General features: G+C 44.7%; 1 protein-coding gene across 1 annotated transcript; it reads right to left on the reverse strand.

Moving 5' to 3' along the window:
* Positions 1 to 289: 289 nt before the first annotated feature.
* Positions 290 to 25135, reverse strand: NELFCD (negative elongation factor complex member C/D). The gene is made up of 15 exons (XM_075901128.2): positions 24854 to 25135; positions 20084 to 20199; positions 19814 to 19923; positions 18154 to 18263; positions 17015 to 17122; positions 15069 to 15221; positions 12080 to 12210; positions 10585 to 10750; positions 9739 to 9873; positions 7618 to 7757; positions 5809 to 5923; positions 5322 to 5417; positions 4960 to 5100; positions 4383 to 4512; positions 290 to 3499 (listed from the first exon to the last, which is right to left on the reverse strand). The coding sequence occupies exons 1-15, from the start codon at positions 24917 to 24919 to the stop codon at positions 3465 to 3467; spliced, it is 1752 nt and encodes a 583-aa protein (XP_075757243.1). The 5' UTR covers positions 24920 to 25135; the 3' UTR covers positions 290 to 3464.
* Positions 25136 to 25517: the final 382 nt, after the last annotated feature.

The raw sequence follows: 25517 nt of genomic DNA on the forward strand, positions 1-25517 counted from the left end.
GTGCTAGGGAAGGATGGGTGAGGGATAGAGCCAACTTCGATGGTAATGTATACTATTAGAGTGAACTAAAGACACCCCCCTCCTGCATAGAAAATGAGTGTCCCATGTCACCAAGAGTCCTGCTTCTGGACTGAGATAACATACTACATGTGTACTGAAGGTCACACTTATGTGGAACAGGGATTAGGTATGCTACAGGACAGCAGGGACCTACTGACTTCTGCATTCCGTCTTCTCAAGTAAAGGAGAAGCTGATCTTCCAGTGTCCAGGAACGGACAAGCTCACACCGTTTTGTTTTTAATCTTAATTGTTCACCTGTGACCTACAACTGACAAAGCTTGATCCTCAGTTACAGTTGTTTCAGAGTGACATGGGTATTACATTTCATAAATTACTAGCTCCATTATTGCCCCACTGATCTCTAGCACCATTACTGTTACTGCTTTAATAAAGTGATACCAGGTCCAATAATTACTTTCAAATCTGAGAAGGAGAAATCTGTATCTTAAACTAGGTGCCTAACAAAATCCAAAGGATAATCTATTGGCTATGATCCATATTAGAATATGCAGCATTGTCTCTTGAACACAGTATAGAATGAGACTATTCCTAGTTCTGAGGTGTTCTTTACTGTTAGCAGTCAAACAAGGACACTAAAATGCTGCAAAAGTAATAGTTGTTACACAATTCATACCTGCAAACTAAAGTTGCATAGGCAGCCACAGTTCTGTCACTGCCTAACTCTTGTAAGCTCAGCTGTGCATCCTGGCTCTTTAAATGTGTTTTTTTTCCAGTTAATTTTAGGTTTACTGAAAATATATGTTCCACAGTATGAAGCCAGTTGACCCCCACAAGTCATCAGGTAGCTTGTCCCTTGTGGTTCACACCAGAGACCTTTTTCTTAATGGCCAAAATGTAGTTGTAGGAACAACTCTAATTTTGATGTTTCCTAGCTCTTGAAAGCTCAGCCTTAAGGTTCTTTTTAACAGTAATGGGGAGAAATTGGCTGTCAGCCTCTGTGAATCCACCACTGGTAAGGAATGAGGTAGAATAAATTATAAACCCTTTTACCCTCCACTCCTCATTGTCCAGGCACTAATGAGGGAGAACACAAAAGCAAACCATCTCTTTTCACTCCAGAGACCAGGAGCAGCGATTGCAAGGTAAGTTCTGTTCATCTGCTTCAGCCAGGGAAGAAGCATGCTCAGTGCCTCCTGAAAACTGCCAGCCTCTTAACAACCCTTAACTGACTGTGCAAGCTGAATTTTCAGAAGCCAAATGTGTGCATTTTCACAGGAACAGTAAAGAGTATTTGCCTGAGAATAACATGATTCTTGTTTCAACACACACTAGAGCATCTCCGTGAAACAGTTTGAGAAAATTCTCACACGAGCAAAATATGCAGCATGGAGACCTGCAATCTGAATGGTTATAAAGTTATAAGCCATTGGGGAAAAAAATGTATAATGGAAAGTGTTAGGCACATTGACAGCTACTTATATGGCAGTAATGTCAGAGTATGTTGTGCTGTGCACTGTATGAAAAGAACAAAAGCTTACAATTTAAGTGTAATATGAGAGAGAGATACAAGATGGCAGAACAGAAAAATAATATTGGTTCACGTGGTAAGCACTGGTCTCAGCAAACCAGTAGCCTAGCCATTTTTGTAGGCATCACAGCAATGGACATTTTTCAGGAGGGTAAGATTATTTTCATGTTTACAGCAAGCTCCTTCCAACCATGAGGGGTAGCAGAGGACAAAGCATGAAAATGATTGCTTGGCAAGATAACAAGGGGACAATGGAGACCAATCCAAGGCAGGAGTTAATGTCTGAATAGCAAATGAGAGATGGTAGTAGGGTAGGTATTAGCCAGGAAAGGCTTTTACAATAAAGACAAACAACTTCTGTTGGAGAAACAGAGAAGGGGGAGCTTATGGAAGAGTTAAAGTTATCCTTTCTACCTATTATACTCCAATTTTAAATGTTGGCAAAGCACTTTAGAATGCTCTAGCACCTTCCATTTAAACAACTATGAAGCATTATTTATACAAAAAAGTCACCACCTTTGTGCAATGTCCCAGTGTTATGGTAGTAATTAACCAAAGATACTGCAGCAGCCCTTTTTCTGATTGCATTTATGAACCACTGTCCCCTTTACTTAACTACTCAAGTTAATTACAGTCTGATGGAGAATCCCACTTGTATTAGGGACAGCGAGGGAGATAAGAAGGTTGTTGCAGTTCTGCAGAGTCCATTAATCAAAAGGCAGGTTATCTTGTGTATTCATGCCTGCAGTATCTCAATACCAGAGACTCATGAACACAAGTTTATAATCCACTTAACTGGTTATTTTGAGGGTTTGGTTTCTTATGAATGTCACCTTGAACAATTCTGTGCCAATTATTAATTACAAGTGCAATTTATCTGGATGAAATTATGGCATGTGGATAACATTCCTTAAAATGGCATGACAAGTTTAGCTTCTCTGTGCCCCTATTTTTTTTCCTGCACAAGATTAAGTGTGCAAAATAACAAAACAAAACCACCATTTGACACAGTTATGTTTTAAAAAAGCTAACCATAAAAGAGGTCTCTGTCCAAGTACTGTTTATGAAAAAATAAATTAGAATCTCAGACATTTATTCCCACTCAATTTCTCTATACTAAATTACTAAATGCTAAAGTAATATAAAAAGCTACATCAAACTGTGTTTATATATACATATTCAGATAATTTAACTGAAGTACCAACTCTGACAGGGTAATGAAGCTAACACAATTAAAAACAGAATTCTGAATTAAGCTTCTTCCACCTAAGATGTGTCTTATCAGTACAAAACGAGCCTTGATTATTTAATTCAGTTTGTATTCCATAATATACATAGTTTTTAAGGAAGTAATTTTGTAGGATATTCAGAATACTCACTTCTGGAAACTAATGAAAAAAAATCATCATGGGTTCTCTGAAGCACAGCACTAACCGTGTTCATCAAATCACAAGATCAAAGCCTGCAATATTCAGGATTACCATCACTAGAAAAGTCTGCAGAAGGGTTTTTTTTATTTATAACTGATTTCCATTCTTCAGCTTCTTATTTTTATCATATATATAGAGCGAGTGTGTGCGTTTGTATATAATATAGACAGTCAGTAGAAAAAAAATTCTACAAGCTTGTAAAGTAACTGAAAAAACATTCCTTGAAATAGGACTGTTTCTCATGCTGTGCTTAAGATGGCAAACTGACTTTTTTAATACAGATATCCTGAAGCATTATTCAACTTACAGGTTGACCCTTCCCTCAAGATGCAATAGAAGATCTCCACAGTATGGATCAGCAAGCATCTCTACCCTTCCATTGTGTTATTTAATTGCAGAACACTACTGGTGGTAGGCATGTAAAAGAAGTGATAGTCCATAACCTCAGTATTCATGGTACTCTGGATTCTTGTTTTTCGGCTCCTTAGTTCACCATAATGAAGTTTGATTTGCAATGAGCTTAAAGAAAAAAGAGATTTAAAAAATTGTTCAGCATGTTTTTATTAGAACTACTTTCTTGTGCAAAGTCTGCATTATCCAACTTTGACAGTTCAGCTACTTAAAGTCCAGGGAACAGATTGACCCTTTTTGGTGTCAGGCATGACTGTACCATGGAGACTATAGGAAGGGACTTGCGCTGCTATACAGAAGCCTCTCCAGAACTACTGAGGAAGGACTTTCAAAGGAAGTCATATCTAGTCATCCCCAGTTAAAGGGTACGTCTAGATTACATGCCTCTGTCGCCAGAGGCATGTAGATTAGGCTACCAGACATAGTAAAATGAAGCGGCAATTTAAATAATCGCCGCTTCATTTAAATTTACATGGCTGCCGCGCTGAGCCGACAAACAGCTGATCAGCTGTTTGTCGGCTCAGCGCGATAGTCTGGACGCGCGGGTGTCGACATCAAAGGTATCTGTCCACCACCCAGGTATACCTCATTCCAGGAGGCATACCTGGGTGGTCGACAAATACCTTTGATGTCGCCACTCCACGCGTCCAGACTATCGCACTGAGCCGACAAACAGCTGTTTAGCTGTTTGTCTGCTCCGCGCAGCAGGCATGTAAATTTAAATGAAGCGGCGATTATTTAAATCACCGCTTCATTTTACTATGTCTGGTAGCCTAATCTACATGCCTCTGGCGACAGAGGCATGTAGTCTAGACGTACCCAAAGGAAAATCTCTCCACATGGAAAAGGAAAATCTCTCCACCTGGAAAAGGAAACAGGAATGTATGCAGTAATCACTGTACAATATATTCTATTACATTAAATGTAATCCCCCTCCCATTAAGTATCTACAGAATGTAACATGAGTGGAGAGAGAACAAACACTTCTTACCTATGAATTCTGTGACAGGGTCATGTTCACCTTCCGTTTTAATAGTGCCTGCGATGCTTTCATTCTCCAAGATTGGAAGGAAAAGCTGCACAAAATCTGAGGTATATGGAGGAGCAATTACATCGAGAACCTGAGAAGTCAGAAAACTATGGGTTACTGCTCCAGTTTGGTGATTGGTATATTGACTTGGGTCACCCACCTCCCTTAAATCAAACTAATGGTATGTTACTAATTCACATTTTTTACACCATCTTTAGTCTCCAGCAGTAGCTTAGGCTATGTATTGACACCGTTCAGAGATGCATAAGCTTGCTGATGTCTGTTTAGATCACTACAGGAACACCTGCCCTCTGACAACCGTGCCCCATGTCCTAGTGCGTGTCCAGTGCTAAATAAACCTTTCAGAATCTGGTATGTCTTGAAGTATTTATAAAATCAGCAGTTACTAATCTCAACCAGTGGTCTAATCTAAACAGATATAAAACCTACATTAAATCTCACTGGGGTCTACGTTAGTTGTCCCTTTTCAAAGCAAAACCAACAAAAGGAGCTACATGTATGAAAGTGAGCATTTGACCTCAGTAACAAAGTATCTAATGAGTGAGATGTCTGTGTCTAGTTTCTCCAGACACTTGCGAATATAACCAACGACAGGTAGGACATATCCTCGACTGAGTAAGTGAACCATTCTATCCAGAAGGGTTTTCTTCAATTCTAGCTGAAAAGACAAGAGAGGGGAAAAAAGTCATGCGTTTGAATCAGAATCACCTTCTAAAAAAGGTGTTATTGTTCATCTCTATCAATTCAGGTCCAGTAATTTTTTATGACACAATACTCCTGAAGCAAGCTTTATTGGAATAGTGGGGCAGCAAGATCAGTGCATATGAATCTAACTAGCAGATAAGGAACAACACAAAGAACAAACCATTTAAGTATCACCTGTTCCATGACATCAAGTTGAGAGTGTTCTGTTTCAAAGAGCTTGACAAGAAGTTGCAGAACCTGGGGGTGGAGCAACTGATGGCATGTGCTGATCTGCAAACATGAGGCAGCATTAAGATCACCACTACTTCCAATTTAAAAGACAGTTACTTAAGCAGATTTATATTTTCAGTTACTGAGCCAGTGCTCAATAGAGAAATCCTTTAGCATTGGATATATAAAACTGCCTTTCATCCCTTTGGTGTCTAGAGTGGCCCACTCAGTGGGATTTGCCCCAGGCAATTCCATGACATGGTACCAAGCAGTTAACTCAGGATATGGAGATGGATCCATTTCAATAAGTTCACTAGGTTCCAGTAAACTGACTGATAAAATCCGGTGCGTGACTTCAGTGGACTTTGGAGCAGATCTTTAGAATCATTCCACTCACAAACCTAAAAAATGCCATTTTCATCAACATACAATATGTCCCTTAAGATATTACCTCATCCAGTAACGCCAGATGCACTGGAGTGTGATCAGTCTGAAGCTGAAAATATCGTGGTTCCGACACTGTCCAGTCCACCCACTTCAATACACCCATTGCCACCACAGGAAACCTAAATAGAATAAGCACCATTAGACAAGCTGATTTTAGATACTACATTCTAAAGTGGGGTCTTAGTCTTGCCTATAATCCATCTAAAAGTTTCATATTTAGCTTAGATTGGAATTAATAAGAGAGGAAAAGAAATACTCTTCCTGCTACCAGCATGTTCAGAACAGGCTCCACTGATAAAGTAAAGAGAGACATGCAGCCTAAAGAAATGTATTTTCCCTTCACGAGGATGGCCCCATAGCAGACAATGGTATGTCCCATACAAGGTGGTCAAGAAAATCTCTCTCCATGTAATCTACTGTAAGGCTGAGCAGGCCCAAGAATATTCCCATCAAGCTACTCAGGAGTTGTACTGGAGTAATAAAACGGAGGGAAACCACACTGACTTGATTAGAGACTGATCCCAATGGGGCATATTTGGAGCTCCAATGTTGCTTACTAGGGATGTTAGATGTAATGTAATTGAAAAGTTGTTTAATCACATGAAATTTGAAAGTCCTCGGAGGCGGGGCTGGCAGCCAGTGCACTATGGTCCCATTCTCAGAGAGCCCACTGCTATCCCACATTGCTGCCTCTCCATTAGAGGCAGGAGCCACTCAGCAAGGGGAGCCGACTTAAAAACCAGCTTCCTATGCAGATCAGCTCGCTTACCACCCCACACTGTTGCCTCTGATGCAACCTGGGGTGTGTGGGGTGGCAGCAGCCCCTGTTTGTGTGGAGCTCGGGCCCCTCCCACAGACAGGGGCTGCTGTGTTGGAGCAGCCTCTGTCCGTGGGGAGCTTGGACCTGCCATGGACAGAGGCTACTTCGTGACAAATCTCCCCCCCCCCCCACGCCCCCACACTGCTGCCTCTGATAGAGGTAGCAGCACGAGGTGAGGGGAACCAGCACCAGAGGCAGTGCTGGGGGAAACCAACTTTTAAGCCACCTCTCCCCAGCACCAGCTTCTGCCTACTCCCCTGCCTCTACAGGAGGCAGCAAGAGGTGGGCAGGCGGGTCAGTGGAGCCAGAGAGCAGGCTTCCTGCATATTCTGGCTCCTGCCTGTCCCCCTCATCCTCCATCCTGCTACCTCTCTATCAGAGGCGGCAGCACAGGGGCAGATGCAGAGGCAGCAAGGAGGGAATGCATGTAGTTGATAAACCCAGGCTTATTGGTTAATTGTGTAGTCATCTATATGTTGACATCCCTACTACTTGCATCTTGCAAATGAGGTGATAAGACACTTTTTTCACATATATATTCAGAATTATGGTACTTCTAATACTGGCCAACAGAAAGCAACTGCTCTGGCAGAGTAAGCGGTCAACAGAGACAGCAATAGCTTCCCAGTTCAGCATTCCCAGAAAGTTTCTTTTGGGGTCCTAGTTATCTATCCAAAACACAGCAATTACCTCAAGAATTATTACTGAGAAATACACCTCCTCACGAACAGAAATTCTGAAGACTGAAGGCATTCCACAGAAAAACATGTTCTCTCAGTGCAACTACATTATAAAATACAGAAGGAAAAGAGATACAAGGAGAGACAGGAGACATCTAAGTAACAATCCTCTGAAGCCAGTGACGTGTAGCATTAAAAATATAAAACAGAGCAAACTGCAGCCTGCATCATTTGCTTTCTTTTATTACAATGTAAACTGTACTTTCTTGTTAACAGAAAGGAGTTTCAGCTCAGGGACAGACTTTCAGCCTACCTGATACACTGGTAGAGGGTGCTCAGTTCTGCAACCAGCTCTGAAGCGCCTTTGTTCTCATTGCAGCACAGATTGTGAACAGTTTCAACAGCTTTCGAAGTCGATTTGAGCTCATCTTTGTTTATATTTACTCTCTTGTTCTGAAAATATTTCAAATTATGCTCTGAATGCAAGAGTTGAGAATTTACTGGGAATTGTTGGCTATTTAGAGAAATAATTATTATAGGACATGTCTCTCAGGTTATGTCTAGACTGCAGGTTTCTTTAGGAAGAAGCTTTTCCAGAAGAGATGTTCCAAAAACACTTCTTCCAAAAGAGAGCATCTACACAGCAAAAGCGCATTGAAAAAGCAATCTGCTTTTTCGAAAGATAGCATCCACACTGAATGTACGCTATCTCGCATTTAAGATGTGATTACTATGGATGCAGTGGCCACCAGGGCACCTGTGCTTTTTCCTCTTTCCTCTTCTTTCAAAAGAACTCCCTCTTCCCCGTCCACACACACCTTTTTCTGAAAGAGCTCTTTCGGAAAAAGGCTTCTTCCTCATAGAAAGAGATTTACCAATGTTGGAAAAAAAACCCTGTTCTCTTGATTTTTTTTTCGAAAGAACGCGATAGCAGTGTATACGTAAATGAAGTTTCTTCAGAAAAACGGCTTTTTCCAAAAAAATTCTGCAGTGTAGACATATCCTCACCTAGCTTTACCTTTGTCAATTCTGAAATGTATATACAATTTGTGAATTAACAAACGTATAGATGAGTATAAAGTATTAAGAATGTTTTTCTTGTATTATTACCAGGATTATTTTCATAATTTTAAATTAATTAAATTTGCTTTTAAAAGGAGAGTTCAGATTTTCTAGCATAGCACTGACCTGTAATTGCTACTAGAGCGTGCCTGGGAAAAACACCCTCTGTGGTCTGGATCCAGCCTGCCAAGCCACTGAATCTGGCCTGAGGATGCAGCAGGGAGCCTCAGGCAGACTCCTCTGCTTACCCCACCCCTACACGTGGCTCAGAAAAGTGGCTACTGGGCCTTTTGTGTTTCACAAACTGTCAGCATAGGGAAGGGGACAGTGATGCTTCACAAGCTGTTCCTACCCCCAGCACAATCCCATTGGCTGGTTTTTGCCCAGTGGGAGCTGCCTGTTTCAAGAACAGGCACCCACACAAAGCACCACTCCCCCCCTCCCCTGCCAGACTCCCTCCACATGGCCCCTGCAACCTGGAGGGGGGTGAGCAGGGGCAGGCTCCTGCCTGAGAAACGTGCTGGGCTGCTGAATGTGAGTCTCATAGGTAAGTCTCCTGGCCAGAGCCTGCCTCTGGCACCCTAATCCCTTCCCTCCCAGCCCTCGCCCCCCCCAATGTTATCCCGTTACCCCACATAACCCAAACCCTCTGCCTCCCTCCTGAGCCCATACCCCCTCCCCGACCCTGCACTCCAATCTCCTGCCCCAGGCCACAATCCTCTCCTGCCCTAGGTCACAAACCAAACTACTACACTATAACCCCTGCCCTAGGTCTCAACCCAAACCCTGCACCCCAAGCCCCTTCCCTAGGTCACAACCCAAACCCCTGCACCCCAATCCCGTGTCCCAGGTTACCATTGCCTCCTTCACCCAAACTCCATTCCAGACATCACAGGCCCTCCTGCACCTGAATCCCTTACCCCAAGCTCCCTTCTGCACCCAACCTCCATCCCAGACTCTGCACCTCCTCCATTAATATCAAGGAAGAGTGTGGCACTTGATCACTTTCCAAAATCTTGGAGTGGCCCCCCATCAAACATTATTGCCCACCCCTGTACTATAGGATATAATGGCAAACATCTAATTCCAAACTTTTACTCTACTGATCTAATCTACAGAAGACCTGGAGTTCTACATCTATCAGGAATGTACTTGGTCCTGCCATGAGGACTTGATGACCTCTCGATGTCCCTTCCAGTTCTAGTGTTTTATGATTCTATGATTCCCACTTTTTCAGTTGGAGCTGGGAGCATTTAACTCTTCTGAGAACTCAGGTGCACTAATTTTATGGAACAAATAAGTCTGGATTTTCCTTAAATTTATTTATATTAATGCATTGACTTGAACTACTGCACAAAGACTATGATGTTACCTTTTTCCATGTCTCTACCACACTGGCTGCATATGCTAATATGTGGATATACTTGTGTTTATGGTCCTGATTGATCTTAGCCCCTGGCTTAAATAGTGATTGCATAAAAAGGTCAAGAAATGCGGGTACTCGAATCTGTGAAGGAAAAGAATAGGGTTCAATAATGCATATTTGTCATATTTTTAAAGGGGACCAAATCAAACTGTTAGCACAAAGTGAAGGATACAACGAATAGCACAGACATTAAATTTTCCTGTTTATTACTTGAACTCCACACATAATCAAGTAGTTAGAAATCTAAAGAGTACCATTTCCACCTGTAACTAACTGTGACCATAATAGACTGGAGATATAAAACTGTAAGTCATTTTTTAAACTTTGGCCTAATAGATCTTTTCTATATTCAACATCTGGAAAGTGTTCTAAAAGCATTCACAATTAGATGCTATAAATAGCATGCTCAAATTTCTGTATCCCTTACTCTATGCTGAGTAACTCAGTGCTAGCAAGGAGCAGCTTTTACTATCATGTCTTATTTTGGTGCTTGTATAGCACATTGTGCAATGGGGCCTGAAGCCCTGATTAAGGCTCTGAGATGCTAATGACTAGGGATGTGAAAGTGTAACCCTGTACATGGTTAACCGATGAACCTGGGCTCATTGGTTAACATGCACAGTTACTGGCAGCTCAGCCCTCACCCCCCCCACAGCAGCAGTTACTCGGTTACTAGAATAAACACACATTTCAGCAGTTACACATTAACTTGAATAAATGCTTTTTAATATCACTACTACTAACAAAGAAATAAAAAGAGAAACTTAACAGTAAAAAGAGGTAACTACGAACCAGTTCTACTGGAGGTGGGTCCATGCTTGTAAACATTTTGAATAGGACTGTGATGTCTGCTGGATTCAGAGCTCCTTTGGATAACATGGCTCCAAGTGCTTGACACGCTCGAGGATAAGAGGCTGCAGTACCCAGGGCTAAAGTGATCTGACTAGCATCATGGCCTCTTGGTAAAGAGCAAGACAGACATGGGCATTATATTTTTCTTATAAGGAAAATTCATACATGTTAATTTTAGCCTCAGAAACACATAGATAGAATAATCTAGCAACCGTGTGCAGAAGACAGCCTTAGTAAGATAATACAAATGTGGCTAGAATAAGTAGGAAATAAAAGATTCACATTAGGGATGTGAACATGCAGTCAAGTATACAATTAACCAATAAGCCTAGGTTTATAGGTTAAGCTAATCGACTACTTCTATTTCCTCCCCCCTTGCTGCCTCTGATACAGAGGCAGCGGGGAGTGGGGGGAGAGTTAAGCAGGCGCCAGAGCTGGGGGGGCGGCTTAAAAGCCAGTTCCCCCCAGCACTGGTTCCACAGTACTGCCTGCCCCGCCCATTGCTTCTTCTATCAGAGGCAGCAGCATGGGCGGAGGTGGGGGGGGAAGGAGGGAGGCGTGGAGAACGATGACAGAGGAGGCTGCCACAAAGCAGCCTCTGCCCAGCACCTGGCTCGCCATGGGCAGAGGTTGCTTCATGACTGGAGCAGCCTCTGTCCACGCGGAGCTCAGCCCATGGATAGGGGCTGCTGCTGGAGCAGCCGCTGTCCATAGCCAGCCACTTGCCCCCAGCAGCCTTTGTCCGTGGGAAGCTGGGACCCCCTGTGGACAGGGATGGGAGGCAGCCAGTTTGCAAGGGAGCTGGTTTTTAAACTAAAAAAGCGACGAGGAGTTCTTATACAGATTTACTGGAGCATAAGCTTTCGTGGGCAAAGACCCACTTCATCAGATGCATGTAGTGGAAATGGTTTTTAAACTGGCTCCCATCGTGGATAAGCTCCCCTCTGCCGCCCCACACTGCCGCCTCTGATACAGAGGAAGCAGCACGGGGTGGCAGGGAGCTCCCTAGGAGTGGAGCCAGAGCACACTGGCTGCTGGCCCCACCCCTGGGGACTACAGAATAGTTGACTAACCACTAAGAATTCATGCAGTTAGTCAACTATTGTATTACCTGCTATCTAACATCCCCAATTCACATAGGATATTTTAAGTTTTTACCAGTCAGAACATCAATATTAGTAATTATAAAAGAATTAATTATTTCAGGTATTCCAATACAAGGCACAGGGTTCTTTTGTTACTCTGTAAATATCTGCTTCTTGACTGTACCAGAGTAGCTCTTTTACTGTGCAGCTTTATCCTTCTATGAGTAGGATGAAGTAATCTAGGAATTCTCTGTCAGTCAAGAATGGGCAAAGATGACATTTTATGGATGAGTATACTTTTACCAATGACATCCTGCTTGTGTGAGAAAGACAAATTAACAAAGACTTACTTCTCATGAGCAAATCGCTGAACCTCCTGAGCAATCCTATGCACAGCAGACCCACCTTGCTCTTCTTGGGCTAATATGGACATCATAGTCTGAGCAAAGAGATATGTGTGTTCTCCGTGACAAACCATTTTCTGTGAACACATTCAGGGAGATATTATTGGCCAGGCTGAAAAATCTGGGTCACTTTCAACACATGTATTGCCTGGTTAGTTAATGGGGTTGAATAACTGAGTAAGATATAATGTAAATCGAAGGTGATACCACAGAAAATCCAGTGAAGAATGACACCTGTGTATGCTATTTCAGGACAAGCTAGATTTAGAGTTCCTGCTTCATTTTGGTACCCAACATAAAAAGTTTCTTGGAGTTCTCTCTCAGCTTCCAGATCTCATGGCTGTCCAGTATTTCTCTCTCTAAATTTAGAGAATGAATTAGCATTAAACTCTACAAACTTCACTACAATATTTTGAAGAAACAACACGTACTTGTCACAGTTCAATTGCATCTGTACTTGTGCTCAGTGGTACACCAAGGGCACCCACCCTCAGGTATCCCGCTCCCCAACTGTTGTCTCTCTTGAATGGACACACACATCTCTCTCTTCTGTTAGGAGTATTCTCATACTGCACAGTTCCGATGACTTTATTGTGTAATTCCCAACACAGAAAGGTTGCCCTAGGTAAGACACCTGCCTGCTTTCTCTTCAGAACAGATAATAGTATAATTGCTTCAGGTATAAATTACCACACTTTTTTTCCTAAGCAATCCTCATTTATTCTTAAAATAAAACATATTAAAAACAACACCCCTCACACTAATAAGCTACCAGCGGTCATCCCAATTCTCATGTGGGCTTTGGCAGGCGCTATCTTTTAATATTCCCATCCTAGAGGGCATTCTTGGGATTACAAATTCATTAGAACTTCAGAACAAGCACAAATTCTTATGAGGTCCCAGTAGGCCAAGTACTTCCAACGCCCCGCTAAGCACTGGGGTCCTCCAGGAAATAAGGGTCCTGTCCATTTACTGGAACAGGAAGAAGGTTCCGAGGAAGATTAAATCCCAGGCTTTTATCCAGAACTATTTCCTTTGTCTGTTAGCCCCAGAAGAATTCAATTTGAACTAGTATATGTATTTCTCTCCATGAGGGTGACTTCAAAGAGCTGATAATGGAAGAAGTATATAAATACTCCCCTTCTTACCAGAGAAGGTACATACTAAGAATGTTAACTAATGAGTAATTTACTAGTTGAGTAGTCGATGGAATTTCCATCGACTACTCCACAGGCACTTCCACATTCCTCCTTTGAAATGTACAAGAGCCCCCGTTGGGGCTCTTGTACATTTCAAGGAAGGAATGCAGAACTTCGTGTGCAGCGCAGGACCAGTGGGAAGTCCCACTGACTCCAGGCTCCACAGGGGCGCTTACCCTTTGAAATGCACAAGAGTTCCTGGGGGCAACTGTGTATTTCAAAGCTGAAGCACCTGCATGGAGCCAGGAGTCAGCAGGACTTCCCGCTGGCCCTGTGCTGTACAGGGAGTTCCGCATTCCTTTCTTGAAATGTACAAGAGCCCAAGCAGGGGCTCTTGTGCATTTCAAAGTGGAAGTGCCCTCATGGAGCTTAGGGTGATCCAAGGACTCAGTGTCCCCTGCTGATCCTGGGCTCCATGCTTCAATGCTGCTTTGAAATTCCATGCAGAGCCCAGGATCAGCTGGGGACAGATCCTGGGCTCTGCGCAGCATTTCCACAGAACCTGGGGTCAGCTGGGGACTCCACAGCTGAAACCCGGGCTCCACTCGGCATTTCAAAGCGGCAGCGCCGCATGGAGCCTGGGATTAGCTGGGGACTCCCCAGCTGACTCTGGGTTCTGTGGAAATGCTGCAGTGAGCCCAAGATCAGCTAGGGAGTTCCCCGGGGTCAGCTGGGGACTGATCCTGGGCTCCATGAAGCATTTTCACAGAACCCATGGTCTGGGGACTCCCCAGCTGATACCGGGCTCCGCTCAGTGTTTCAAAGGGGCAGTGCTACACAGCTGATCCTGGGCTCTGTGCGGCACTGCCCCTTCGCAACGCCGTGGCAGCATTTCAAAGGGGCAGTGACACATGGAGCCAAGGGTCAGCTCCGTGCAGCGCTGCCACTTTGAAGTACCCTCTCTCCCTCCCCCTGCTTTGCTGCCTCTATTTGATAGAGGCAGCAAGGGGGGTAATCGACTAGTTGACTGGACTATCCAATAAGCATTTGCTTATCGGATAGTCAACCAGTCCTTAACATACTTAGTACAGACAATGCCACAACACAGACAACATTGTTACTACAACGTTCCCAAAGATGTAAACCCTGATTAATGAGATTTAATTTAGTAACAGAACGCCAGCAAATGCCCAGTCCCAGACTTTCATCAGAAACGCATCTTGTACTGCCCAATCCTCTCCTAGACAACACAAACTCATATAAAGTCTGTCACTTTAATAATAGAAAATGATATGCACAAATCCTGTCATCTCTAATGAAGTTTCCCTAACACTTCAATTCAAACACACTGTTGGGTGCTGAAGAACTTCCAAGAGTCACTGCCCTGAAGTCCTGCATCATAGGCAACATCCATCTCAATCCAGATTTTCTAGAGCAACTACAATTATGCCACTACTGATACCCACCTGTCAACTGATATCATGTGTTGATCAGGACTTTAGTGGTTCTAACATTCCTCACCTTCCCATGGGACTTCTTCACCTTCCCATTATTTAGACTAATAATCCTATAAAAGCGTTCTCTCAGCAGCTCATGCAACCCTAGAGAGACCCAGACTCTGAACACTATACATTGTTTACAATTTACAACTCTTGAGCTATAGTTTTTTTGGGTGGCCCATAAACCAGACTGCATAACCATTTCACAACATTCTGAAGACACATTGAATTTTCTATACCTCCTTTATCACCCAAGAAGCAGCGAGATTCCTTTTGACAAAATGTAAAGACACTTACTGCAAACTCTGGGAGATTCTTTTCAAGGTTTTCTTCCCCTCCATCTAAAATTGTAGCCAGAGAAGTACGTAACACTCGAGAAAAGACTTCTAATTGCTGACATGCTGTGGATACACTGGTTATTTCCCCTTGATAACCAGCATCAGATATAAGCTACAACAATAAACAACACTTAAAATTATTTTTATATTTCAGCACATCTCAACAAGATAGGATGAAATTACACCACAAAGAATGCTAAATGACTCTGTATACACTTCAGGGTGTCAGGGTGGTTAAGCACTGGAATAAATTGCCTAGGGAGCTTATGGAATCTCTATTCTTAAAAATCTCTAAGAGCAAGTTTGATAAACACATGTCAGGGATGGTCTAGAAATCCTGCTATGAGTGCAGGAGACTTGACTAGATGATCCCTCAAGGTCCCTTCCTGTCCTATGATTCAGTCCATGGAAATCAGATAATACAAATAAATAATAAACAGCATCTAGGCATTATCTCAAAAATATGAAGATAATGGAAGGTGGATAAATCTCAGTCATTAACATTCCCTGTACTACCTTAAAAAAAAAAAAACACACCTACAGCACATACTATCAAAATAATGCATTTTCATTCCCGGTCAAATAATTAGTATGTAATATGAATATGTAATTCAGTGAAGGATTTCGCTAATGTCATGAATTGTCAAAGTAGTTTGTATAAAATGTAAGAATCACTCATGAAGTGAATTAAGCTTCTTAATTGAGCATTCTCTTGCTATCTGGGACCATTATGTTGCCTATAAAACTTTACACAAAAAAAGTTCATGGAGAATAGTAATAGAAATGTAGCCGTGTTAGTCTGGTCTAGCTGAAACAAAAACAGGACTATGTAGCACTTTAAAGACTAACAAGACGGTTTATTAGGTGATGAGTTTTCGTGGGCCAGACCCACTTCCTCAGATCAAATTGTGGAAGAAAACTGGCATGAACATATATACCAAAAGATACAATCAAAAAAATGAACACACATGTTCACGTGGGTCTGGCCCACAAAAGCTCATCACCTAACAAACCATCTTGTTAGTCTTTAAAGTACTACATAATCCTGTTTTTTGTTCATGGAAAAGTTAGTCTCCTGGCTTGTCTGCATGCATATAGGAAAGCCAGGAGACTATTTCTTGATATATTATACATATTTTTTTAAAATAAGGTTAACAATCAGACAGCTGTTCTGTAATCTACATGAAATGGGTTGTTGGTCAGTCTTCCTACACCACAACAACACACCATAACTCTTGGCACCCTTGCAAGTGGTTTAAGGAGGTAATCAAGAATGGGTCCCCTGACAAAAGTGACCCTTCTAAAAACATATGGTGAAGTACACTGCGGAAAAGCCTGTACAAATACCTGCTCTTCAATTAAACAGAATGCTATAGATTTCAGTACATTGTATTTCATAAACAACAAGCTTCCTTTAAAGAAGTCCCACTAATTAATTGGCAGTCATAATGAGGATGGTTTAGATTGTTACACTTTATTTGTAGCCAATTTACTATTAATAATCATACATGTAGATTAGTGTCTTTGAGCCTTGATTTAGCTGTCACACTAAAAGAAAAATATTTCCAACATGCAATACACAACATTCTTTCCATAGAAAATAGACATCTAAAATGCACAGATTTAACAATATTATAAATAGTACTAATATGCAGGGCTCGACAATTTAGGTAATCCACTCGCCCGTGGCGAGTAGATTATAGCCTGACACGGTGCTGCAGCGCGATCAGCGCATGCGCAGCATGTTGAACCGCGCAGCTAGCGAGCGGGGCTCACCGCGGCTTGGCGAGCCCTGCTAATATGAATGTCCAAGAGATTAGGGAAGGTTACAGCTGGCATGCAACGGAGGAAGAATCAGCTTATTACCGAAACAATTTCTATTTATTAGACTCTAGTATTGATTACCTTGACAGTAAAATTAAGCATTAGGCAGTCTGGATGGGCTTCAGCCAGTTTGTAAAAAAGATCTCTCCATGTAGGATGTGCTATCATTTGCTCAAGCCAGGCTGGAGTCTGCAAAAATTACAGAGACAGAAAGAAACTGATTTTTTTTGTGGCACTATAAAGCAATGTAAACATTTATGGAATCCACCAGATTCCATTCTTAAGGTTATCTTTCAAAAGTCTTGAAAGAAAAACAGCTACATTGGAACCTTGTAACAAAACAAAATCTATTTAACATTGAGCAGTTTCCACTGTCTAAATGAACCTACAAGACTTCTTAGATGTGCAGAATAAATTTAACAGAAAGCTAGTTTTTAAAAAAAGTATTAAAGAGGAAGCTAGTTTTCTCCCATTTGTATTTGAATCCCTGTATTTGAAATGGGGGGGTGGGGGTGGGGAGAGACACACACCAAGAATTTGGTAAGTGGTCAATGGTATTACTCTTCCATTATATTAATGGAGGAGGTGCGGTGTCTGGAATGGAGGTTGGGTGCAGAAAGGAAACGGGGTAGGTGATTGGGGATCTAAGAGTTTGGATAGAGGATAGGATTCTGACCTGGAAGACTGGTGTAGGGGGGCGTGCAGGAGCAAGATACAGAGGGTTTGGATTGCGACCTGTGGCAGGAAGTTGGGGTGCAGGAGGTTGTGGGGTGCCAGATGTAGGCTCTGGTCAAGTAGACGTTTACCCATGGCGGCTCCTGGCCTAATGTGACCCCACATGCCACTCAAAGTGGCTGGATGTGGAGGCTGTGTGTATCTCTGTGCACTGTGGGCGCTTGCCACAAGCACGGCTCAGAGATTATGCTGGGGGCAGGAGCAGTTAGAGAAGCTCCCTCTTTGGGGTACGCAGAGATGCACACATTGGCCCCTGAAGCTGGCCACTTTGAATGGTGTACAGGGATGCAGTAGACAGAAAGCCTACCTGAGGCTCTTGCTGGGCAGCAAGACAGTGAATCCAGGCTGTATTTTGTCCACCCCCCGGTCTAAATAGATATAACCTTATAAAGCTGAACTCAGAGACATGCTGTCTGATTATGGCACCCTCAGGTTGGCCACTAAGCAGTTAGTCTGTACCTGGCCATATGTATTCTATACATTACCTCTCCTTCCTCTGTAAAGATGGAATCTGCTTTCCGAGGGTCAAAGTGTTTGATGAGTAAACTTTTCAAATGGTTTTCTACGGTTTCCTGAACCTGCACTGGCTCAACACCTGCAAGAAAGGAAATGTCACTGGATGGAATTTAAACTGTAAGAGTGGTAACAACTCCTTGAAGTTTTTATAACAACAAAACAGAAGCCATTTAACAAATTAGCAAAGAGGCAAAAAGGGAGACAGTATTCAAAAACCAAAAGAGGGATATCAAGCAATGTTAGATCAGATTTGAAGGATCGCTTTCCTAAACACAGATCTACCAGTTTTTAGGAGAACAGGCATACACATGTGCAGGTTACACTATTTTTTTTCTTAACTTGTCTTCTCCACTCATATGAGCAAGCTGGGCATTGATATTTATGAGACTCCTAAATAGGCTGATAATGAAATGTACTTATCTTGTCTGCTCACAAGAAAGCATATGGAGAATAGACAGTGAAGCTACATGCCTACAAATTAAAAATCAGCTGCTTCCCATTTGATACGTTAAAATACATACCCACCAACCTTCCTTTTGAATAATATGTAACCAAGTAACCAGTTTGTGTTAGGGATGTGAAAGGTTAACTGGTTAACCAGAAAGCATTACCCTAAATGGGTGATCATTACTGGTCAACCAGTAACCACTGGGTACTGGAGCAGTTTCCTGCCTGCCATGGATAGGGGGCTCACTGCAAACAGAGGCTGCTCTGACGCCTGGAGCAGCCCGTCGGGGAACCTGGGCCCGCTGTAGACAGGGGCTCTTCTGGTGGAAGGTGGGTGCTGACAGCAGCCCCGTCCCAGCACAGGGTTGGGGGCAGGAGCCCCATGGGCTCGGGACTGTTAGGTTAGATAAGCCTAACATTTAACAGGTTAAGTGACTAACTGGGATTTTACATCCCTAGTATCCGTACTGTGATCTCAGTGATTTAAGGCATTTCCAGCAGTGTGCATATATTCTTTTTGTACTTGTTACATTTGAATCTACAAAGATGTAGATTTCACCTTCTACTTACACCATTGCAAAGATCCAGCAAAAATTAACACTGAAGTTGCCCCTTAAGAGGAAGAACTGTAGAAATCCCAGAAAATTTGATAGTAAAGAATTTCACTCTCAATCAGTACTTTGGAGAACTACATTTACAAAATTGTACATTTAACTGGTCCACAAAAAATAGGCTGCAACTACAATGTAGTTAAATCAACATTAATTATGCTATAAGAAGATTTTAGGTATTTTTAGAGTATCTATCACAACACTACCCAAACACTATTTTCTGTACATAGAATTAAAATAATAGACAGAAAGTCTAATATAGAAAAGCTCCTTCCATACTACAATTTTAGTATTTTAGTGTTCGTCATCACAATATCTCACTCATCCCTTGGGTACAATTGTGTGCTATTAGACAGCTATCACATAATTACACAAAAGTGGAAATAAAAAATATTCTTATCAGATATATCAGGATTCAAGGCAAAAAATGAATTTAGTCACGTATATTTAGAACAGCAGCTTGGGCCTTAATCCACCTTTTGTATATAATCTACTAATAGTTCCAAGGTTTCTGATATATATATATATATATAAAACCTACAAAAGACAATGTTAGGCCATTCTAGTATACCTGTTTGAATGAGCCATTCTGCCAGTAGATTTACAGTTTGTGCCACCGCAGTATAATTCTCTGACAGCAGTTGGATAACATTCTCTGGAGAGCCACCTGCCTGGAAATACCTAACAAAGGTGAAAAAAAAAAAAAAGAGTTAATTTCAAAACTAAATGAAAAAAAAAAAAAAAGAGAGTACTCTACCCCTATATAAAGGCAGAACAATGTGCTCATGTATCATTTTCACACACTTACTTACATGTTCATGTTGTAATGTTTTACACTTACCTTTTTAAAGTGTTAAATATAGAGGGCTCCATTATATAATCGCGAGTAGAAAATTTATGCAAACATTCTTGTTGGACTTCAGCATCATCTTCTCCTTCTCCATACTCATCATCCTGCTGTTTACAAACATAGAATCAGAGCAGTTATTTCTTGTTTACATTTGTTTTTTCTAGTATTCTAGTTACATTTTAAATATCTTGCTTGTTGCTCATAGAGGTGCATACACTAATCACAGCAGAAAGCACAACACTTACTATATTTAGGGAAAAAAAGGCTCGATGTAGTGCTGACCCTTTGAAACACCGCATGCAGGCCGGAGTCAACTGGGGACTCCCCCACTGACCTCAGGCTCCATGCGGCACTGCTGCTTTGAAATGTCACATGGAGCCTGACACCGGGATCCCTGCAGCATTTCAAAGTAGCAGTGTCACATGGAGCCTGACGCCAGGATCCCTGCAGCATTTCAAAGTAGCAGTGTCACATGGAGCCTGGGGTCAGCTGAGCAGTCCCCAGCTGACCCCGGGCTCCATGCGGTGCTGCCACCTTTGAAACGCTGTGGGGGAACACAGGACCAGTGGGGGACTCAAGCAGTCTCCCACTGGTCCCGTGCTACCTGCAGTGCTTTCGTCTTTGAAGTGTAGCAATAGCCCTGAGGCTGTTGCTTCACTTCAAAGGTGGAGGTGCCCTTATCAACTAATCGACTACTCGATTAGCCAATTAATCTAAATTTAACTTCCCTACTCCATTCCTCAGGGTCTGCCCCTCACCCTCCTCCAAACTCCAATTCTGCCCAACGCCCCCTGCTTGCCTTTACTTTCCCCCCCATACCTCCCTCCTCACTTGGCATTTGGAGGTATGATGACAGATGACCCATTTTTAAAGAGACAATCCTGTATTTAAGCCCTTCTGTGGGTGTTCCTACTTTTTCTTAAAAATGGGCAAATTGTCCATATTTTCCCTCTCCCTCCTATTAATACTGCTGCTTCCTTTGGAGTCGGTGGGATACACAGAATTTCTAGCTCTCTCAAATGAAGCTTTCAGTGTTAAGCTCTCTATGTTCAGAGGCAACGAGTAGTCCTGTGGCACCTTAAAGACTAACAAATATAGTATCATGAACTTTTGTGGGCAAAACCCACCTCTTCAGATGAGCATGAAAACATGGGTTTGCCCAGGAAAGCTCATGATACTATATTTTTTGGAATTAGTCTCTAGGGTGCCACAGGACTACTTGCTGTTTTTCAAGTTACAGACTAACACGGCTACCTCTCTGAGACTACATGTAGAGAGTGCTTCCTGGCAGTTTCTTTTACTATAGAGAATATCCTGAAATGTAGGCTCTGTCTGTCTGGAATATGGGGACAGATTTTGTGGGCATGCAGTGCGACTACAGACCACCACTGCTTGGGTGATGTCTCCTCTTAAACATTTAAGCTTTCATTTATAGGGTGACCATATTTTCCTATGCTGAATACAGGACACCGGGTAAAATTACTCATACTCAAGCAAATTGAATGGCAAGCAGAACTAAAGGAGTACAACCATTGAAATTAACATCAAGTTGACTAAGCCCCTGTTAAACAGAAATATTGAGTAGCTGGAGTCTTTTTATTTACCTTCTTATCTTTAAGGTTTGCCTGACGAGAGGCGATACACCTCTTTCACAAAAGGATGGGGGTGGCTGACTTACCGGAACCAATCCTCCCTTCCCAGTGCTCTCCATCATCCATGCTTAGCTGGGCCCCCAGAACAGACCCATATCTTCTCAAGCATAGCAGGGAGAGTATAGTAGAGGGGAGCTCTGTGAAGGGCCGATGGGTGGGCAGCAGAGGTGACACATAACTGGTCATGATAGCAAGCAGCCAGTGCTGGCTGGAAACAGGACAGAGGGTGAGGGGTATCTGTGACCAAGAACTGGCACAAAGCAAGGTCTGCGCTGACAGACCAGCAGGGGGAGTGGCCAGCTCCCACGCACTGCAGCTTTGCCCAACCACTAGTCTTGCATCCACCCCCACCAGTAGTCACTGGACCTCCACCTATATTTCCTCTAAGTTTTCCATCCATGTGCAGATTTTTTCCATCCATGAGTGGAATAATTTTACGTGAACCACCAACAGAAACAAAAAACCTAGAGAAGGGCATGCTGCGAATTAGCTGGGCAGCATTTGAATTTCTTCTGAGTGGCCACACAAATGTTCAGCTTACAGAGAACACTGACCTCCACCATTCACTGATAGGGAGCTGGCAAACAGGGATCTGGATGGCAGTAAGGATGTTTTGTATTGACTATATGATTAGTCTACAAGTGCCGCTCCACAGAGCTGCAGCGAGGGTAGCTCCAGGAGTTGACTGGAGCAGGGACTGACCCCGGAGCCACCCAAGCTGCGGCTCTGCATTTTAAATGTAGTAAGAGTCTCTAGACCTGTGGACACCAACTGGTCGATTGGGGGGGGAGGGAAAGGGGACTCGTCCAGTTGATCGTGAGGCATTCAGGGACCCCCCCCATTCCCTCCACCCCCAAGAAAAAGCCTGCACTGATACTACCTCTAGCGACAATGGAGGTAGTGCGGGCTTCCTGCGGGGTGAAGTCCCATAGCTGCGCATCACATCAGGGGTTTCAGGAAGTATGTGGTCTGCTCCCTCCTCCCCCAAACAGCCAGCATACTTCCTGAACAGCCAGGTCTGTCATGCGCCAGCGACTCCCTTCTCCCTGCTGCCTTCCTGTGCCGGGAGGGTGATGGAGCGGGGGAAGAATAGGAGTCCCAGGGCTGCATGCAAGTTCCAACTGCTCAGGAAACGCACGTTGTCATGGGGAGTGGAAGAGTAGGGCGCACGCGCTTCCGGAGTAGTTGCAGTTGGCGCGCAGTCCTGGGACTCCTACTCCCCCGCCCCACATAGGAAGGCAGCAGTGGGAAGGAAGTTGCCGGTGTGTGACAGACACGGCTGTTCAGGAAGTGCACCAGCTGTTTGGGGCGGGGAGAAGTAGCGCATGTGCTTCCTGAGACCCAGACCTGGCGCGCAGCTGCAGGATTCCCAGGTACTGGCCCGAGCTGGCCCTCCCCTAGGCCAGACCCCTCCGTGAGTACCCTGTCTCCTGCCTTAACACCCTGCCTCCACCAGCACAGTTGGGGCCACATTAGTAAGGCTTGGGTTTTTTTTTTGGTTTGGTTTTTTTTTTTGCATCTCACTTTCATAGCCCCAACTGACTTTTATGTGGGTCAGTGAGCCCTGACTCAAAACAAGTTCCCTGTCCCTCTCATAAATAAAGACAATGCTGAAACCTTTTGTTTGACATAAAATTTTATTTAAAAATGAAGCCAGGCCAGCAAGCCCCCATTTGGGGCCAAGCCCCATCTGGCCACAGCATCGTAACAATCCTGCACACATACCCCAGACCTCAAATCTGAGCCTATCATACACTGGAATCCCCTGTCCTGAGCCTCTCACATTCCCAAACACCTGCACCCTCACATCCTCAGTCTTCTACCACAACACTCCTGCACTAGCCACACACCACAAATCTGTGTCCTGGGCCCATCACACTCCCAACCTCCCTGCCCTGAGTCCCTCACAAATCCCAACCCAAACTCCTGCACCCCCACACATCCACAAACCTGTGGCTTGCTCAGCACCCCAAACCTCCACCTGACCCCAACACTCCTGAAGCCAGCATCCCCTTCTCCACTTCCTCCTGCATCCAAATTCCCTCCCAGAGCTTGCACACCTCACCCCTTCCCACACCCAAATACCTCGTTCCCACCCTAGAGCCCACACCTCCTGTCTCAACCTAGTGAGAGTGTATAAGGGCTGGGGATAGCAAGTGATGGAGAGAGGGTGGGGCCTCAAGGAAGGGGTGGGGTCTTGGGGAAAGGATGGGGTAGATCTTGGCTTGTCCTGACATTTAAAAAGTGATCTTAGGTTTAAAAAGGTTGGAGACCAGTACTCTAGACTATTACTACGTTTAACATGCAGAAGCACAGTGATCAGCATGAGGCAACACTGCTCAGTCCGGCTCACACTGAGTCCAGCAGGCCCTGTTTGTGGCGGACAACTCTATCCACCGTGAACAGGAGCTGGTGCCAGAGAAGCCTCTGTTCGTGGTGGCCAGGGCTGGGCCCAGACAGCAGCCCCTGGCCACCACGAACAGGGGTTGCTTGGTGGCAACAGCCCCTGGCCGTGGTGGAGGGAGAGCAGCTCCCCACTGGGATCCCTGCAGACACGGGCTGCTTTGCAGCAGCATCTCCTATTCCCCCCTCCCCCTGCTGCCTCTAATAAAGGTGGCACCCTAGAGATGGTGCTGAGGGCAACCAGGTTTTAAACCGCCCCCCCCCCCAGCACTGGTTCCTGTCCCCCTGCCCTGCAGCAAGTGGGGGGGGGGGCGCTGCACAGAGCACAGGGTGAGCGGGGTAGGGTTGTAAAAACGGCCTAAAAAGTTAACCAGCTAAGCAATTTGTTTAACCGGTTAAGTAGCTCAACACCTAAGCCACGTGACGATTCTCCACCCGCCCGATCCCCCCACATTGTGTTGTTCGCACTTGCTATCTGGTCACCAGTAGCGACCGATGCCTGGGGGGGCGGAGGGTCGGGAGCCCGCCACAAGGGTCAGGGAGTACGATTCTGACAGGGTCGGGGGGCGAGGCACCGCCCGATCGCTCCCAGGAGTCACCTCTGCTGGTCACCCTAGTTACCAGGGGACACGGGTTCTCCCCCCGCACACACGCCCCTCCGCTCCCCCAGGTCTATCCCCCGCCGCGGCCCGCCTCCGGCTCTCACCGCCCCTCCATCCGTATCGTCCCCCCACTCGGCCGCGCTGCCGCTGAAGAAGTCAGCTTCTTCCATGGGCTCCTCCCGCTGCCACCTCCGAGCGAAACAGCCCCTCCCAGCGCGGCTCCGCCGGCGGAAGAAGACCTGGTTGGTGGGGGAAGGGGAGGGTGCCCTGTCAGGAGCCGCGTGTGAAGGCGGGGGCGGCCCCCAGGGACTGGGCGGAGAGGAAGCCGAGGAGGCCTGGCCGCTCCGCACGCGCCGGGAAGAGGGGCGGGGCTAGGCCCGCGTGGCCGTAGGGACTGGGGAGCCACAGAACTGGCGCCGCTCAACGGTCGCCGCGCGTGAGGCGCGTCCGCTGCCGTGGAGCACAGCGGGGGGGCTGGGCCTCGCGCTCCTGGCGCGGGAAGGCTGATGTTGCGCGCGGACCCGCGGTGCTCTAGAAAGCTGCCCCCACACGGCTGCTCGCAGGCGCCTCGGCCTGTGCGCTCTGGTCCGGGCAGCCCCCCCTGCGGTGCGGGGCAGACCCCGCGGCGGCACGGACGTGAGCCTGGCGCACGGCAGGATTCAGGGGTTCGTAGACACGGGTAGGCCGGATGTGTAACCATTGCCCCTCTTCCTCTAGTTGTATTTTCACAATGGAGCAGAACTATGGGGTTTAACCCCTCATCCACCC

This window comes from Pelodiscus sinensis, chromosome 17 (assembly GCF_052426305.1).
Source record: "Pelodiscus sinensis isolate ZL-2025 chromosome 17, ASM5242630v1, whole genome shotgun sequence".
NCBI classification, from domain to species: Eukaryota; Metazoa; Chordata; order Testudines; family Trionychidae; genus Pelodiscus; species Pelodiscus sinensis.